The sequence below is a fragment of the Bacillus rossius genome, chromosome 3 (assembly GCF_032445375.1).
Source record: "Bacillus rossius redtenbacheri isolate Brsri chromosome 3, Brsri_v3, whole genome shotgun sequence".
NCBI classification, from domain to species: domain Eukaryota; kingdom Metazoa; phylum Arthropoda; class Insecta; order Phasmatodea; family Bacillidae; genus Bacillus; species Bacillus rossius.
The window spans coordinates 32,018,403-32,035,533 of NC_086332.1; the positions used below are offsets into that span (position 1 = coordinate 32,018,403).

At 33.7% G+C, this 17,131-nt stretch overlaps 1 protein-coding gene across 4 annotated transcripts in view; it reads right to left on the reverse strand.

Moving 5' to 3' along the window:
* Positions 1-1,394: 1,394 nt before the first annotated feature.
* The window catches only part of LOC134530470 (leukocyte receptor cluster member 8), a 50,032-nt gene continuing 34,295 nt past the window's right edge, over positions 1,395-17,131 (reverse strand). For 3 of the 4 annotated variants that reach the window (XM_063365299.1, XM_063365301.1, XM_063365298.1), the window contains 5 exons: positions 15,346-15,607; positions 11,728-11,862; positions 11,024-11,222; positions 7,253-7,460; positions 1,395-3,627 (listed from right to left, as the gene is read on the reverse strand). In XM_063365299.1, the coding sequence (XP_063221369.1) occupies positions 3,447-3,627; positions 7,253-7,460; positions 11,024-11,222; positions 11,728-11,862; positions 15,346-15,607 (985 nt within the window). In that variant the 3' untranslated portion in view covers positions 1,395-3,446. Of the gene's footprint in view, positions 7,461-11,023; positions 11,223-11,727; positions 11,863-15,345; positions 15,608-17,131 lie in introns of all 4 variants that reach the window. The other variant, XM_063365300.1, reaches the window with a different exon arrangement.

Sequence of the window (17,131 nt, forward strand, 5' to 3'; positions counted from 1 at the left end):
AAGACCCATTCTATTTTCAATATACATATGTACAGGACCTTCCACTGCAACTAAAATATCTGACCTATCAATATGCCAGTGATACACAGCTATTTACTACTTAGTGTGATACAAAAGATTGAACATACACAGAAGGAAAAATTAATGAAGATCTTCAGATATTTCACACGTGGTGCAGCAAAAACAACCTGAAACTAAACCCTAGAAAATGCTTGTTTATTAAATAGGAACCAAGTGAAAAAAATCATTAATCCTAACACTATAATTAATAATGAGAAAGTTACAGAAGTCAATACAGCCAAGAAATTTAAGGAACTGTGCAAACATAATACTATCGGCTAAAACACCTCAAAAATTTAAATGTATTTTGCCAACCAATAAAACTTAAAATTTGTGGCATGCTGGTCCTTTCCCCTTTCAAATATTACACAGGAATGTTTATAGGAAAAGAAAAATCTTTTAGTATAGAATTCAGAAACTTCAGAACGCATGCCCACAATATGTATACAATTTGAATAGAAGACAATACATACATTGCAGAATACTGTTCTAAATCGCTAAACAGGTCATTACTCCAACACACTAGGCAGGTAGCAAAAATTAAAATTTATAAGAAGCCTAAATAAAACCTATTTAATAATCTAAAGTAACCAAAACATCACAGTCATCTTACTGGGCTCACAAACAACTGTAATAGCCCCAGCACATAGAAGTGCAGTTTAAAGAAAATCCTCTATGTGCACAGCCAGCAAACTGTGGAATGACCAGCAAACAGTGGAATGACTTATTAAAAATTAAGTCCCAACAAAACTTCCATTGAGAGTATTGTTCCAGAAGTGCAATGTAAATTAAATTTTGGTTACTTACCATTGTAATGTAATTATGGCCATATTAAATTTTTTATTTATAAATATTACTTTTAAGATCAATTATTACAATAAAAAAATGTCAGTGTATTAAAGTCATGCATTTGTTGAAAACTGGCCCTCGGCTGAACTGTAACTAAATTTATTTATTTCAGATAAATTGTTAAGTAACTTATGGTGTGAATATTAAAAGACTTTTAATTCAACGTTTAAAAATATTCTACTCACATTCAACATGCAAGTTCACTTGGTGTTTTCATATACCAAATGTAAAATTACTGATGCTTATTACATATGCACAAAGTGTTCCAAATCAGGAAACATTGTACTCTACATGAAAACTAAGAGTTAAATTAATTATAATTAAAGCTGCAGAAGACTTGGCTTACAAATGGCTGTAGCATACTAGCTCTTTTTTTTTTTTTAAATATTAATATTGTATTTAATTTACAATCAACTGTGGGTAAAAACTGGAAGGTCAGGTGCTATTGAATGGCTGGAAAATATGAAAGTAAGAAAAAAAATGCATTTATTTTCATTGAGACAGTATGTATATTTTTTCACAAGTTTGTGTCATACACTATGGCCGGTTACTTACAACTTCATCAATAACAACAGACGTTCTTAGAACATCAATTTACATTTAAATACTCTTTAAGAAAAAATTGACAAATAATCTTAGACAAAAATATTGATTGAGAAATGTTGTAAGTACAAAAAAATGCTTAGTAAGAAAGAGAATGGACAAGGATGAAAATACAACCTACTAATTAACATTTCAAAAATTTATTTAGCAAATATTAAATAAAATGTAACTACATGTTTTCAGTTAAAAATATTTACAATTTAAATATTTAAAATAACACAAGAAAAATGTACATGATCTAAATATTATACATACATTACCTCTAGTTTGTAATCATGAGTACATGTTTATATCACAGATGTGCAAAATATCCTCTGTACAAGTCCCCTTTTATGTACATATACGACAGCTCAAAACTACATACTCCACCAAACAGCAAAACAACAAGTTCTTGGTAGCTATTTGAAGAAGTATGAAGAATGGAGCAATTTTGAAGCAAACAAATTCAACCAGTGTCCCTGCAAATTAAATCGAAACCCAACAACCGGATATCTTGATGGCCACAAGCTACGTTGCGCACTGCCTTGGTATCGTGGACTCTTCTTTCTTCTTCAGCGCCACCGGATCCTCTTCTGCCTCCAAAATCTTCTGACATCGCTGGAAATTACTGGAAAATGCTGGTTACCTGATTTAATGACTAAACTGCTTTCCCAGAGACAATGGAATCTGGGAGGTCCCTTCGCCCTACAGTGAAATGAGACAACACAAAACAAAGACCTCGTTCTTTTAGAAGTGAGATAAAATTTGGAAGATTTAACTCTAATATAAAACATCCAACATGTCACTTCTATTGATGTGAAACATTCATTTGTAAGCCCATCTGCGCAACGAAGATGAAACTGCCAGTGAATGTTGCTGTAAAAATTATGAACAGATTAAGGAGAAAGATAGGGAAATTGTTTTTGGGAATGAAAAAGGCATAAGGAAAATTTTCAGCATGCACAGCAACATCCAATGGTAATCTTCAACCAATCACAGATGTTCTAATAGCCAAAGATATCTTCTTCTGCTGATGAATCCCGTCACAGGTTTTCTGTAGTATACCATTCACAAATTATTTTTCTTTTAAACATTCAAAAGTAATATCTACATAATCTATGTTAAGATTTTCTGCATGTTTCAATTAATTTTGTCTGTATAAACATAGTCGAAGAATAATTTACATTCATGAGTTAATATGATATTTTTAATTTCTTCTTACCAAAAAGACTTGATTGTTGCTCATTGTTCTTGAATGTTTTATCTTGAAGTTTTCACATCATAAAAATTCTTGTAAGTTTTATCTCTTGAAAGATTGACTTAATGCTAAAGTTGTAATGGTACGTGACTTGCTATCTCAAATTGGATTTTTACATCCATCATTAATATTGCAATTTTATATCTTCTTCAATCATCTACATTTTTTGATGCCATGTATCTTGAAATTAAAACTCTTCTTGAAAAATTAATTTCTCTTTACTGCTTCATTCTTATAATTCAACATTTTGCTTTGTTTATATATATTATTTAAGTCAAAATGAATCTCTTCTTTATAAAACTTAGTATTTTGTAACTCCAAAGGTGTATCTCATTCAGCAAATCTGCCTTTGTGTCTGAATTCCCTTATTAACATTATCAAATTTTTAATACAGTACAACCTTTGGTGTGTCAATTTGTGAAAAATGAATTGACCAATACATTTTTTTTCTTATCATTTTCTGTTTGGCATTAATGTTATAAAAAAATATAACAACAGCAATCAGCATTCCCTTAAATTTTGAAGAGTGACGTCCATCGATGGCAATGTTCACAACACACACGTAACACAAAGTAGACTTCAACGCACTAATGTCCTTTAGTACGTTGCAACAGCCTAAACCAACAGAAATTTACAGAGAAAGACGAATGATTACTCAATGACTGGGACCTCCCACGAATAAAGGACAGCAGACAGCTCAAAAGTTGGCAAGCACACCAACGCTCTGCCTGCAGTCAATCGAATGCTTGGCGGCATCGCTAAACGTTAAGCCAAAAGGTGCAAGGAACTTGTGGACATTCTCTTCCCAACTGACACCCTCTTCCAAAGCAAAACCCAACTCGCGGGCCACGAAAGTGATGGGCAATACTTGTCGAAAGCTAAGGCAGCACAAACAAAGACACATGTTAAAATATTATAGCACAAGCTGAAAAAAAAAAAAATATATATATATTGATTAGAACATCATTACGGACAAACTTAATCAGCACACCTCACTTTTATTCATGGAAACTCAACAAGTAAATTAATTTAAAAGTTAATTCACACCAAAAATTCACATCAGAAATAAAATTTCCTGATACACTTCATTAAAAGCAATAAGTGAGGCAACTTGTCTAATTATTTGAATTAATCAAAATTTGATACACATCCAAGTGTACACTTTCAATGCTTTGGGTATCAAATGTAATTACCTAAGTACATCAGTACATTAATTATTTATAGAGAACTAGAATTAATAATACTTATTTTATATCATACACAAATAAATACCTACTACTCAATGTCAGGCATACTTACCTAAAGTGGTCAAATTTTAGTATAAACATGTTTATCACAAACATACAATAGTGAATTGTATGATTGTATATAAAAACAAACTTACCTCTTACTATATTTCCTATAATTTTAAGATGAACTAATTTAACAAATAACAATATAAATGTCATAGGTTAAATACCATATCCGAACAACATAGCTCAATAAAAAGTAGCAAAGTACTGAAAATACTTTTCATGACCTCTCCTGCTAGTGTTCTGAAGGTACTAAATAAAATACAGTACTTCCAGTAGTAATGTTGTATCTATTAATTTCAAATTATGTGTGACTACGTTGTATAACTTTGCCCCTACACAAGATAACACTGTTATACCGATACTTTTAGTTGAAATATTTTTTTACATATAGTCATATAGAGAAAGAATACTAACTGTTCAAATAGTAGACTAATTCAATATAACTGCTTTTCTAAGTGTTAAAACAAAATAACTAAATGCAGTGTTTCCTTATGACACAATAGCTAAGTGAACAACAACACAAATTCATTCTTTGTTATTCCAGCGACGGTCGCTGGAATACTGTTAAATGTAGATACAAAATCTAGATATGGTGAGAAAATCTATTTGACACGAACATGATTCTGTAATTAAGGTCTTGCGGTCCTAATACTTGCACTCTGTCAGTAGTTCCCAGTAGTATACTTTAACTATACAGTATTAACAGGCAGGGTAAAGTGGTTTTAATAAGAGGGCAGTGTTAAGAACTTATGAGGGTGTTACCAACTGAAGATACCATTTCCTAATATTAGGGGTGAGCCGATCACCACATTTGCCGATCATGCCGATGCCAGAAATGTGGTACCGATCATGCAGATTTTTTTGACCGATTAGTGCTTTTTTAAGTTGGTTGTAAAATATGCTCCAAATTACTTAAGTTAAATAATTTTACTTGAAACTACTCATTACTGAATACCCTAAACAAATAGGTTACATATATTTATATGACAAACTTTTGATTTAGACACTGATTATTAGTTGTTCCCATAAACTAATCTGGAAATCTATTAATCCCTTTAACAAAATCTATAACACACTGTTGACCAACTAATCATCATCGTCACACAATTCGAAAATGAATGTTTGTTTACATTTTTCCGCTTTTTGGTGCCATTTAATGCTTTCTGCTTGATATTAAGACGCTGTTCCAACTATATGCCAGCGCCCCCGGCTGATGTGGTATGGCCACTCACGTAAGGCTGTTCACAACACCGCCACCGTTTGCCTAATCATCTGCTTGCTTTTGTATTTATCGGGTGTCGCTGTTCCAAGCTGACATCAGTGCCCAGAGCTGTGTGCGTAGGCTTTAAAACTTCGCCTGTTTGTCTTATCTATCCAAACATTATGCCGGAAAGGAAAATAAACGCCGTAGTTTTACGTATTTTTACAGTATATTTTTGAGTTTAACATTATAACGTGAGCATGTGTAAGCTTTTGTTTGCTTTAGTGCATTTATGACTAATGTTCAGTGGTGGCCATGTTGCGGTGTTTGTTTACCAGTGACGAGACAAGTCTTTTACCCAGTATTTAAATTTCGCTTAAAAACGCGTTTTAATACTAAATTTTGTGTAAAAACGCTGTGTTATGGCGATTTCGCGTAAAAACTGTATTTTACTGTGATTTCGCGTTTATAGTCTTTTAATCGCGATCGCGAAAAGAACAGGCCCCTATGCATGACTTATTAAATGGTTTGGTGTGCTTTTGTTTACTCTTTTTTAACAAACGTACTTTTCATGAATATGTTAATTTTTTTAGAATAACTTTACTTAATGTTTTTCTGCAGAAAAGATTAAAACACGTAAGTAACGTAAATGTTACTTAAAAACGTCAAGCATCAGTTCTGAAGCAAAAAATATGTCGGTGCTTTTGTGTTACGTAGAGATTTTTTTTGTCTTCAGAAAGCGTTAATCGGCAAAAAGGATCGGCATGCATGAAGCCGATCATGCAAATGACAAAAATTACCAAAATCGGCCGATCTTAATAATTGGCAATCGGCATCAGCTCACCCCTACCTAATATCCTGGTATCTGGCAACTGTCAGTTACAAGTCACTTGTTTCCACTGTTGTAAGACCACTCCATCCTAGTTCATCTTTCTAAATCAATAACCTTTTAAGGACCACATCACCCTCCAGGCACTGGAACAAGTTTGTGAAATAACACCCAAACCCCAATTCTCATAGTTGTATTAAACTGCATAATAAAGTGCTAAACTCAGCTGGTAAACCAATGGTAACATCTGATATAGTCATGTTAGACATGTAGAATGTCCGTTTCAATGTACGCACAGGCTCAAGATTCACAGATTACCTTTTATATTATGGCATACTAATATTAATACTCTAAACAATTGCAGTACGGAAACAATCATCTGAAATTTATAAAAGTTTGACAGAAAAACAGGATACACTGTGAGTAAAAGAAAGGGGTGAATTTTGAGGGTTTGGAACGGTTTTTACCAGTAAATAGAATGTTATCACGTGAAAAGTTGGGACACATGACCTTGACTTCTTCCCCCACCTTCTACAGTGCACACACAAACCCTTTCTAACTGTTTTGTATTCGTGTGAGAATGAAAACAATTATACTTATGCATGTGCTAAAGCTGTGATGCATTGCTCTTTATTGCTACTGCTTGTTTGTAACCATAGTTGATTCTCTCTTACACACATTACTACAATCTGAGCAGAGTTAAAAGCTGGCTTTATCTCCCTTGCTGAGTCATCCCTAACACACTGCCACAAGAGAGGATGAGAATAGCTGATAGTGCTTAAGAGAAAGTAATATCACTATTTGAGTTGACAAAAAAAATTTAATAAAAAGCCATTTCAGTCCAAACCTTTTGATTCTATGCATTTGAATTGATGGAATAAACTGGTTGAAGAGTCAAAATTAATTTCAAAATAGTTTAATTAATAAATATATTAAATTTCAAATATATATACATTAGTATGGCGTAACGATAGAACACAACAATTCTACTTCGGTGCCACCAGTGGAGCATCACCGTTGCTTAACTACTAAAAATTTAATCATCAGAGTAAGTCGCAACCTGCCAGGGCAAGATCAGCCTATGAACTGGACCATGTGCTATCCTCTCTAACGATACAGCATGGGCATAGAAAGATATCGGCTGGTAAAATGTTAACAGGCAGAAGAACGATACATACGACTTTATCATGGCCTTGAGAGCTGCCTTCCTCTCGCGCTCTATGAACCAGTCCACCAGGTAGCTGGACATGCGCGGTGCTGTGAAGTACAGCTTGAAGAACCTGTGGTAGTTGCCGAGCCACCAGGCGGCACGCAGGTCCAGGGCGAACTTGACACACTCGTCCTGCTTGTCGTCCGGCTTGAGCGTGGCCAGGATGCTCGTCAGGTCTGCAACACACGCCCCTGGCTAGCTGCACACTCCTGCCAATAGGATCTTCTTCACACAATTAGGTAATCCCCCCCTTTGAAATTATCCACCAACCACATAGACTAAAATACGACAACGCAAAATACGGCTGTGTTTTAGTTATACGTACCCCAACTTTTTCTGTAAATTCCGTCTAACACTTTAGTACCTATTAAGTACAACCTTACAAAGTGTTTGTCTAGAAGGTCAAGATAAATTTTTTTAACGAAACAATTTTTTTTTGAGATTGCTTTAAAAGTGTTTTTCAGTTATCTCTGGACCCCTTGCCAGGCATCATCCCAGATGACAGGGAGTCTACTGTGTGTATGTACATATAAAAGTGAAAAAGTGTATATTCCAGAACATGTAATCAAAACAACTTCCAGTTTTTTTTTTCAGTAACCACTGAGGGGGTATCCACAGTGGGTAGGCACATCCGCAATTGCATACCTGCCAACCTTACAGAAAAGCAATTAGTACAATTTACAAAAGAAAATAGTACAATTATAGTACAATCATTGAAAGGCAATTTTTATACGTAATACAGGCGCGGCAAAAATTATTTTGTTTTGCACATATTATGTTCACGAAAAAAACTGTAAAAAACAATATGGTAATAATTTGGTTTTGGAAACATACCTTTTTTTTAATGATTCTAAGTGAATGTCACTGGATACATATCATGGTGCTTGAATACGTTATTTATTTTTTTCTGCAGCAGGAATACATGTGTGGCAGATTTAGCTTTCTTGAGAAAAGATTCATCGAAGTCTTGTTCATAACAAATGCTGTTAGTACGTTTGGTCCTATTTTTTTTAATGCTGCTAAAAACCCTCTCACACTCAGCATTGCAATGTGGAATAACCAACACTGATAGCATTGCATGAGCAACTCTGTCATACTTAAGACCACCAACACCACTACCTATTTTCCCTATGTAAGACCACAACTTGTCTATTCTCTCCACTGAATCCAGTGGGATGTCATTGTCCACCTGCAAAGAACAAAACTGTTGTTGAAGAATGTCTAGTGCCTCTTCACGTGTCTCCCCATCCTTGACAAGTAGAACAGCAGGAAACATGTCCACAAAATACTTCACTGAAGAAAATGATGAGCTCTCAATATTTTTCACATTAACCACTTCAGCATGCTTTAAAATTTCATTTTTCAAGGGAAATTTCAAAATAATGTAATCACATGACAGTTTAAAGAAATTCCTAACTGATGTGTAAAACTTAGATTTGTCAGACTGTGTCAATGTAGCCACTACTTTTGATGCATTGCAACCCACAACTAGGTCTTCATCGGACTTCTGGTTTGTAGCACTATTGTACAGAACATCAAGTACTGGTGTTGTCTTGATGACATGAGGTTTTACAAATTTCACAAGCAATTCTTTTAACACGACAGTCAACAATCAACAATCCCCTAAGAAGATGTATGTGAGGTGTTTGAGATTGCAGATAACATTTGTCTTATTAAAACAGGAATAACATGCCAAAAAAAATAACAAACTGCTTTATTTAGGTCATCTGTGAGAAACATGAAAACTCTCTCTTGACGTGACAAAATTGGAATGGTTTTTTGCTCTTCGGGTTCACATGACTGCTTGATCTTCTTGCCATAACAAAAGTTATCTGAAATTGAAGTTCTTTTTAAGGAACTTTCACCTGAATGCAAGCCTGCATTTCTGTTTTCATCTGAAGCTCTGCAAGAACTTTCTTCGACTTTACCTGGCAACTTCTTAGGGATTTTGTACAAATGTAAAGAACCTTTTGGACATTCAAGCTTACTATCTACTTCTTCTTTATAAAACCACATTAAGGGTTGCCACAAATCTATTAACCTACCGATACACTCTCCCAGGGATAGCCACCTAGTGGAGACATGTTTCAAGAATTTCTTTGATTTTTTGTCACAGAGGATTTGAAAATTCTTGAGCTGCTCTTTACGTTTAGCACTTTTATGCAAAAAGTAGTAAATATCAACAAGTATTTCATCTACATGAACATGAAGCGCTGTGGAACCCTGTTCTGCTGCTAAGTGTAGTAAATGGCATGCACATCCCAAAACAATAATATTTTCATGGTGTTGCTGAAGTTCTGCGGCTACACCATTTTTGTGGCCAATCATGACCGATGCATTATTGGAACCTAGGGCAATGCAATTTCTAACAGGAATGGAATGCTTTTCTAAACTGTTGAGCAACATTTTCCCGATGTTTTTCCCAGTTGCAGCTCCCTCTAACGGTACAATTTCAAGCAAATCCATTTTGATTTGAGAATCTTTCTCACTAAAATAGGTCACTACAACTGGGTAAAGCTTAGAATCATCGTTGCTCCCATCTGTAGCAATTGAAAATGGAACTTTTTTCAACATACCTGCTGTAACATTTTGATGCTCACTTGCCATTTCTGCAATTATTGCAGTGGTTTTGGTGCGTCCACAACTGTATTTCTTAGATTCTTCGCTCCTGGGAAACATTTTTCTCAACAAAGGTCCAGCATGATCTGCTACTGACACCGGCAGGTTATGTTCCAGAATAAATGATGTGAAATAACATTCTACTTGAATAACACTAAAATCGTCACTTTGAACACTAAAAAAATTACTAATGTTGGTTGAACTTCCAAGTGAAGCATTCCTTGTGTGTTTCACTGTTCCTTCGTGAACTTTCAATTCATTTCTACCCCCGTGCGAAATATTTATTTCACACGAGCAATAAGCACAGAAAGCATAATTGACGCCAGTTTTTGAACGCCTAACCCACGGAATTTCTTTACTATAACAATCTAAAAATACTTGGTTATAAGATTTCTTTTTCTGTTTGCTCGCCATTTTACCGCGAATTTCCACGCATGCTTGAAAACAAACAATTCCCGTACGCGTAGGTGTAGCTTCTCCCTGTAGCAAACACGGTAATTTTCCACTGCCAATGGCGTTCAAGGTTACGTTTGTACAATGAGTGAATATTAAGCTACGCTGTAGTGAAAATATGGCATAACTATTACAAATGGAGTATGCTGGTTCCGAAAATACAGTATTACGAGCTTTCTTTATTATCTACTAAACGTCTTCTGTTGTGTACAATCTTGATACCGCATGTTCGATACCGTAATTGTATGACATCAGTATAGATTTACTGTTACAAATCACCCAAATTAGACAAAAATTGGAAAAAGCTTGGAAATCATACAATAACTTACACCAATAGTACAATCGTACATTAGGGCGCAAAATCGTACATTGTACGGGAAAATTGTACAAGTTGGCAGCTATGCAATTGGCTAACACATGCAAGGTGAGTGACCCCCATACTGCAAGGGCCACAACGGAATGGAACAGATACAAACCGATACAACAAATACAAAGATACAAAAATAAAACTTTCTTAAGGTTCTCGTTAGACTGAAATACCATATCACTGTGAAACAAGTTAGATAAGTGCACTAAACTTTGATGATAGTGTGATGAAAACAGTTTGGTCCTAATGCTCACTTATCAATTCTCATCAATAAGACCAGAGAAAACTGTCTACACTTACCTTGTGTATTCTTTGTAAATATATAGTACAGTATACGATATGCAAGGAACTCCTTTTCATTTAATCCTCCTATTTCCATATACAACATCCGCAGTTGTGTTTGACACTGGTTGAATTCTTCATGATCGCCATTCTCCAACGCTATCCTTGCATGTGCTTCATAAACTTCAACCGTGAAGTCGTCTCTGATGCCCTGCACCTATGACCACCATAACAAGTTTTTGTACTACGTTATGATGACCCTTGAAAAAGTTTTTGAACAAAGTATTTTTTTATTTATTTTAAAAGAAATATTTTCAGAAATTTTATTCAATACTTCAAAAACTTATTTAAGAGAATGAATTCTAAAACCTTCACCAACTATTTTAAGGTTTTACCAATTAAGTGACTAAATCCAAAATGGTTGAAACCTTATTTGAGTTGCATCATGACATGAAAAACAAAACAATTTTAGAAGCTATAAAATAATGTGTGTTTGATCTTTTGTAAGACAAATTATTTTTTACAATTAAAAAAATTGCTAAAAATAAAATATTAAAAAAACCTACAAAATAAGTTCAAAACCTAAAAACGCAAGGTTAAAAAAACTCATGCTGGTCTTACACGAAATGTTCCAAGTGTAAAATCTGAGAATTTAATATTATTATAAGGTTTCAGCCAGTTAAAAAATTAATTAATTTAAAAAATAAGAAAATTTAACCTACTGTAAGGTCCTGACGTATAGACTTCATCTGGTCGCAGATGTAGCGGTAGTCTTTGTTCTTGTTCCATCTTTCCTTCACATTTTTTAACGCAGAACGAAGTATATCTCGTGGCCTGACGATAGACGCATCTGGAGCCTATTAAAATGAAACATCATTTAGAAACACACACGTGTTTGTGTAAATTTTTTTTAACCAGATTATACTACAAAAATTGCAAACATTGAACTTTGAACTGGACAACATTGAATCCAACACATACATTATTTAGAAATATTTATTTAGATAAATCTAGATAATTTGACACCTGGAAATTAAAACCCTATCAAAGTAACAACTATATTATGGGTAATCATAAAAATTTTGGTTGCAAAAGTAAAAAGTCTGAAGAAATAATAGGCAGAAAAGTAAATTTTTAGAGCTTATTTTGGGTGTTGCAAGCAAGTGCATGTTATCAAGCTAGCTGTTTTTTCCTTGTGTGTCATGGACGTGAATTAGTTTCCTACACCAATGCCCCCAGCCTTATCCACTTCTATATCACAAGCAAACCAGGCCCCAAGAACTGGGTAGTAGACCTGATATACGTACGTTTTGTGTAAACATTTCATGAATTGATCCTATGTCGCACATGCTTGTTAAAACATTCTGGTGTGCAATTTTGAAATAAAGGGGAAATTTTACCTCCATACCTCCAGCTACCGTATTGGTCCAAAAATAGGCCGACCTTATTTGCCAGTTTTGTCAACCTTGAATCTAGAGTCGGCCTATAATGGGGCACTAGCCAAAATAGTATAATTAAACACATACATTTTAAGGAGAATCACTTATAGCATAAAAATGTTATCATATATACAATTCATTGACCTAAAATTACGCCGTACTTACGTAAAATTAGTAATTTTTCCAACTTAGAAATTTAGTAAACACACTTAACCCCAATAACGTATCATATTTTAATTTAAGTACACAGATATGGTCACTTGTAGCACATAACTTTTAAAAGCTCGGTCTGGTTATTTTTGAACTGTATTTAACAGGCTGCGGTAATTTTATTTGATTGTAAAATGTGGTATTTACAGTAAACAGTTAGTAAAAACAGCAATTTTGCCGTACGGTTTTTTACCGTAGTATGCTTTATTTACTCTTCTACCACAGGAAAAACAAAATGGCACCAGTGTTGGCAACTTGTAGTTGCGACACGAATAAACAAATACCGGTACATAACAACAGTAACAAGAACAATAAAACCTATTTGCAATATTGGCTGTTTTATGGTTGATTCATACACGTTTTACATGAAACCATTTTGGGTTTTTTACATAAAAATTAAACGTAACGGTAAATGTTTTTACGTCACAATTTCTATGAACTTAGAAAATTTAGCCATTGCCGAGTAAATTGTTGGCACCACTACAAAAGAATGTGAAGATAAACGGAAATATGAACTCTCAAATATTTTTGTCAGTTCAATAAATACTAACTTAGTTGAAGTGTTACTGTGGTAATATGCTGCTGATAATCATTTTAGTTAGTTAAAATTTATTTTTCCCTGATTTTGAGTGTGCTGTAGAAGGGGTCTGCCTATTTTCGAGGTTGGCCTATCTTCGGACCAATACGGTATTTATAGAGGCACTGGAAAATCGTAAAAACGATATAGGCGCGAATAAAAGCGACAAAATGGTTTATAGGCGAATAAACGCTACAATCCCGTTTTTAGAAGTAAGTATTAAAATTTCAAGTAATATTAAAATTTCCAGTAAATTTTAGGTTTACCTGATATTTTTAAATAAACTATTTCTTATTATTAACGGCCTAACCTCAGACAATAAAGAACATTCTTTATTTTATGCATCTTCTTACCGTGTTTCAAGATTACCTAATAAACGGTGACGATGGCGAGCCATGTAAACAATCAACACAATCTATGAATTTTGTAAATAAAACGAAATACAATTTAAATACGTATAGGCTCGCGCGGAAACTTGGTTAACGGCAAACGTAATGTACGACCCAAACAAATGTAAACGGTTAAAGAGAGACGTTTATTTACGTGCATGAATATTTTCACGGGAAAGAAAGTGAAAACATTGAAGCGGCCATGTTTGCAAACGTGTGCGTGCATGATATTAACACAAGCAATCAAATTATTTACTGTTAAATGACAACAGCTAAAATATAAAAATGCATTAATTTAAGTTTACAACACACGCAGCTTATATTTGGCAACTACAAAAAAAAATTACGAAAATCTACTTCAGTCAAATTCGTTAGCACTTTAACGGGGAAAAAAAAAATGGCAGCAATGTAGCTCTATGCTTCTGTCGCTCATTTGTTGAACGTACATAGTGTTTTCCTAATTTCCTAACCCGAAAAACAAACGGTAATCTGTGAAACTAAAATATTGCGCTGCTATTCATAATAAAATTAAGGTTATTAAAGTCTGTTTTCTGTATCGCGTTCGCGTGCAATGCAGTTAGAACTATTATATATATATATATATATATATATATATATATATATATATATATATATTTTTTACCATTATGGGACGGGCAATATCTGTTACGGTGCATTCACGTGCAGAGCAATACAAGTCGCACCATTTCTATGTTAGTGACACTAACATACTTATGTGCAAAGCTTGCAACATCCGCATAAACTGGGAGAAGAATTAAAATTAATGCTATATAAATGCTATATGGCAAAATATAAATGCTACGAACAGCCATTATAAACGCTATTTTCCAGTGCCTCTAGGTATTTAGTATAACTTTTCTCGAAAAAGATTCTCTGAAAAAATTAAATTAACATTTCAGCAATAATTTTTTTTTTTTAATTTAGGGGTTGGCGGTGGGAACAATAGATGACCATAGAATTGAGAGTTGACTGGTGTTAGAGTTGGGATGATCTATAAAATACCTATGATTATCCAGATTTCAATTTCAATTTCAAAATATGGGATTCCATTCTTTGATTTAATCCTGATATCTTATTCTTTTCGGAGAAGCTTAAATAACATTTGATTAATTGACTGATATGGACATAATTGTAAGAAACATTCTCATGTTTGTAAAAATATTAAACATAATAAAAAAGTAGCAAACAATCTTGCATAAATTTGCAGTAATTCTTCTGCTGTGACAAAAATGTGTCTTAAGATAGCTCAAAAATATGGTGGAACCAAACCAAACAACACACCCACAAACCCTAATATTAAGTACTAATATCTACAAAAGTATCATATTAACAAAATTTCATCACACTGACATTCTTACCAACAAAACTTCATTATAATAAGATTTATACTAGAACTTTTTGTTACAACTTACATTTAAGTTTCATTAGTGCTTTACTGTACATATTTGTATATTGCTATAAAATAATACCTAAATCATACTTTAATGCCAGAAATACAACAGGTGCATTACAAAAAAATGACACATTTTCCATACTTTTTTTCTCTATCCCACCAACTGAATTCATCAGTAAAACCTTCTTTTTAAATCATGACATGTTTTACTCCTCTTATTCTCTAAAGCCGCAGGACTTTGACTCAGAAAGTACGAGTTTAAAAAGTAAGAAAGTGAGCTCCACACTCAAACAAGCAGAGGAGGAACTCACGGCTGTCAGGCGCAGGTATGTCTTCTCCACGTCCTGGCACGTTCCCACAATGTGGTACTCTGACCAATCAATGTCGCCAACTGACTCGTCCACTAAACTGTTGCTGAGCGAGGACGCTAGGTTCAGAGGCTTCTTCCGTTTCGGAGAAGGGGTGGGCGCCTTTAGACTTGCACTGAACCTGGCTGCTCTCTTTTGCAGCAGTTCTGAGCTAGTTTGCATTTCTGAGCCCAGGCCAAACTCCGTGTAGATGTGAGACTTCAAACTGACAACAGAGGATAACAGATGCCATTACAGCTCTTTTGTATGGGATGCCAAACTATTTTACAAACATTTAAGCATCTGCCTAATTGGGACGTATGTTGTTATACGTACAGACAAGACTTTATGGTTTCCTTTTCGGGCCAACTTTGATTTTAAACAGGAGATTTTGGCGTCATAGGCTTTATTTTTTATTAAATCTGTTTATTAAAAAAGACAGCAAATTATTAAACAAATATGACACTTAAATGTTACATAATACTAATTTTTCCAAAACCATGTCATTTTGACTGATACATGATGAACTTTTACAATATGATATGTAATAAGGATGTCTTAACTATTCCAAACAAATAAAATAAATCTGTTAAGTATTTTCATGTTTGAAAAAGGTTCTAATGTCATAATGGAAAAATGAGTAACTAATAACAGTTGCAAGATTAAAAAGAAGCAAACTTATCCGTATTTCATGCTACAAACTTCATGCTAAAGAAAATACTATCATTGAATATAATATTTAAAAGATTACGTATTTGTCATTTGCTTCAAAATGCTGATTAGTTCCATGATTTTAATTGTTCATTTATGGTAGGTTAATAATCAGCTGTACAGAGAAAATAATTAATAGGGGCCAGAAAAAGTAGAATCTTGCTATAGATGTTTTTTTTGTTCTAATTTACAACATAAATGGTATTTTAGCTAATTTTCTAAGTAAATGCTTTTTTTCCTCAACAAATTAGCTTAAAATGTCATTCATTTGAGAAAAAAAAAATTTTTTGATGAAGTGACATATAACTGCTATATATATTTTTCACAGCTTTCAAAATATATATTTTTTCACTCAAAAGAAACAACCCAGTCTTTTAGACTTTGTGACATGTCTCACCTTATATTTTTGTAATTGGCAGTTGGTCTGGGACACATGCACATTTATAATTAAATTATTTTAATTATACATCTTTCACATGAGACTTATCAGAAACTTTATATCATGAAGTTCAGTTAATACACAAACACAACACGTCCACCTTCGTTGCTGCGGATTTTCTCATCTCACAGACAAAGGTGTAAGAAAATGAAAACAACAGACTGCACTCTCTTGTATTTTGTTTTAGCATGATTGTTAAGAAATAGACCACAGCAGTGCAACAGGTACTTGGCATTTTCCCTAATGTTAAATAATTCATGAATTAAACATGCAACTTCATGTTTGCTAATGATTTGCACTAACAATTTTTTAAGTAAAATACCTATCAATTTAATTTAGTTTGTGGTTTTAATCTAGAAAGGCAAAAAAAAAGTTTTGTACAAAAATTAAAACAAATGGTTATCCGTAGGTATTTGTATTTATGAATAATTAGTTTACAAACATTTAGAATGTTATATGGACAACCTTGAACAGAAATAACAATAGCTTTAAGTAAAAAAAATTCAACCTAACAGCAGAAGAAAGACCAAATTCCCAACAAACAAGATAAACATAAATTTCACTCTAACTCATTCTCACAAGTTGGACTGGAATTTTCAT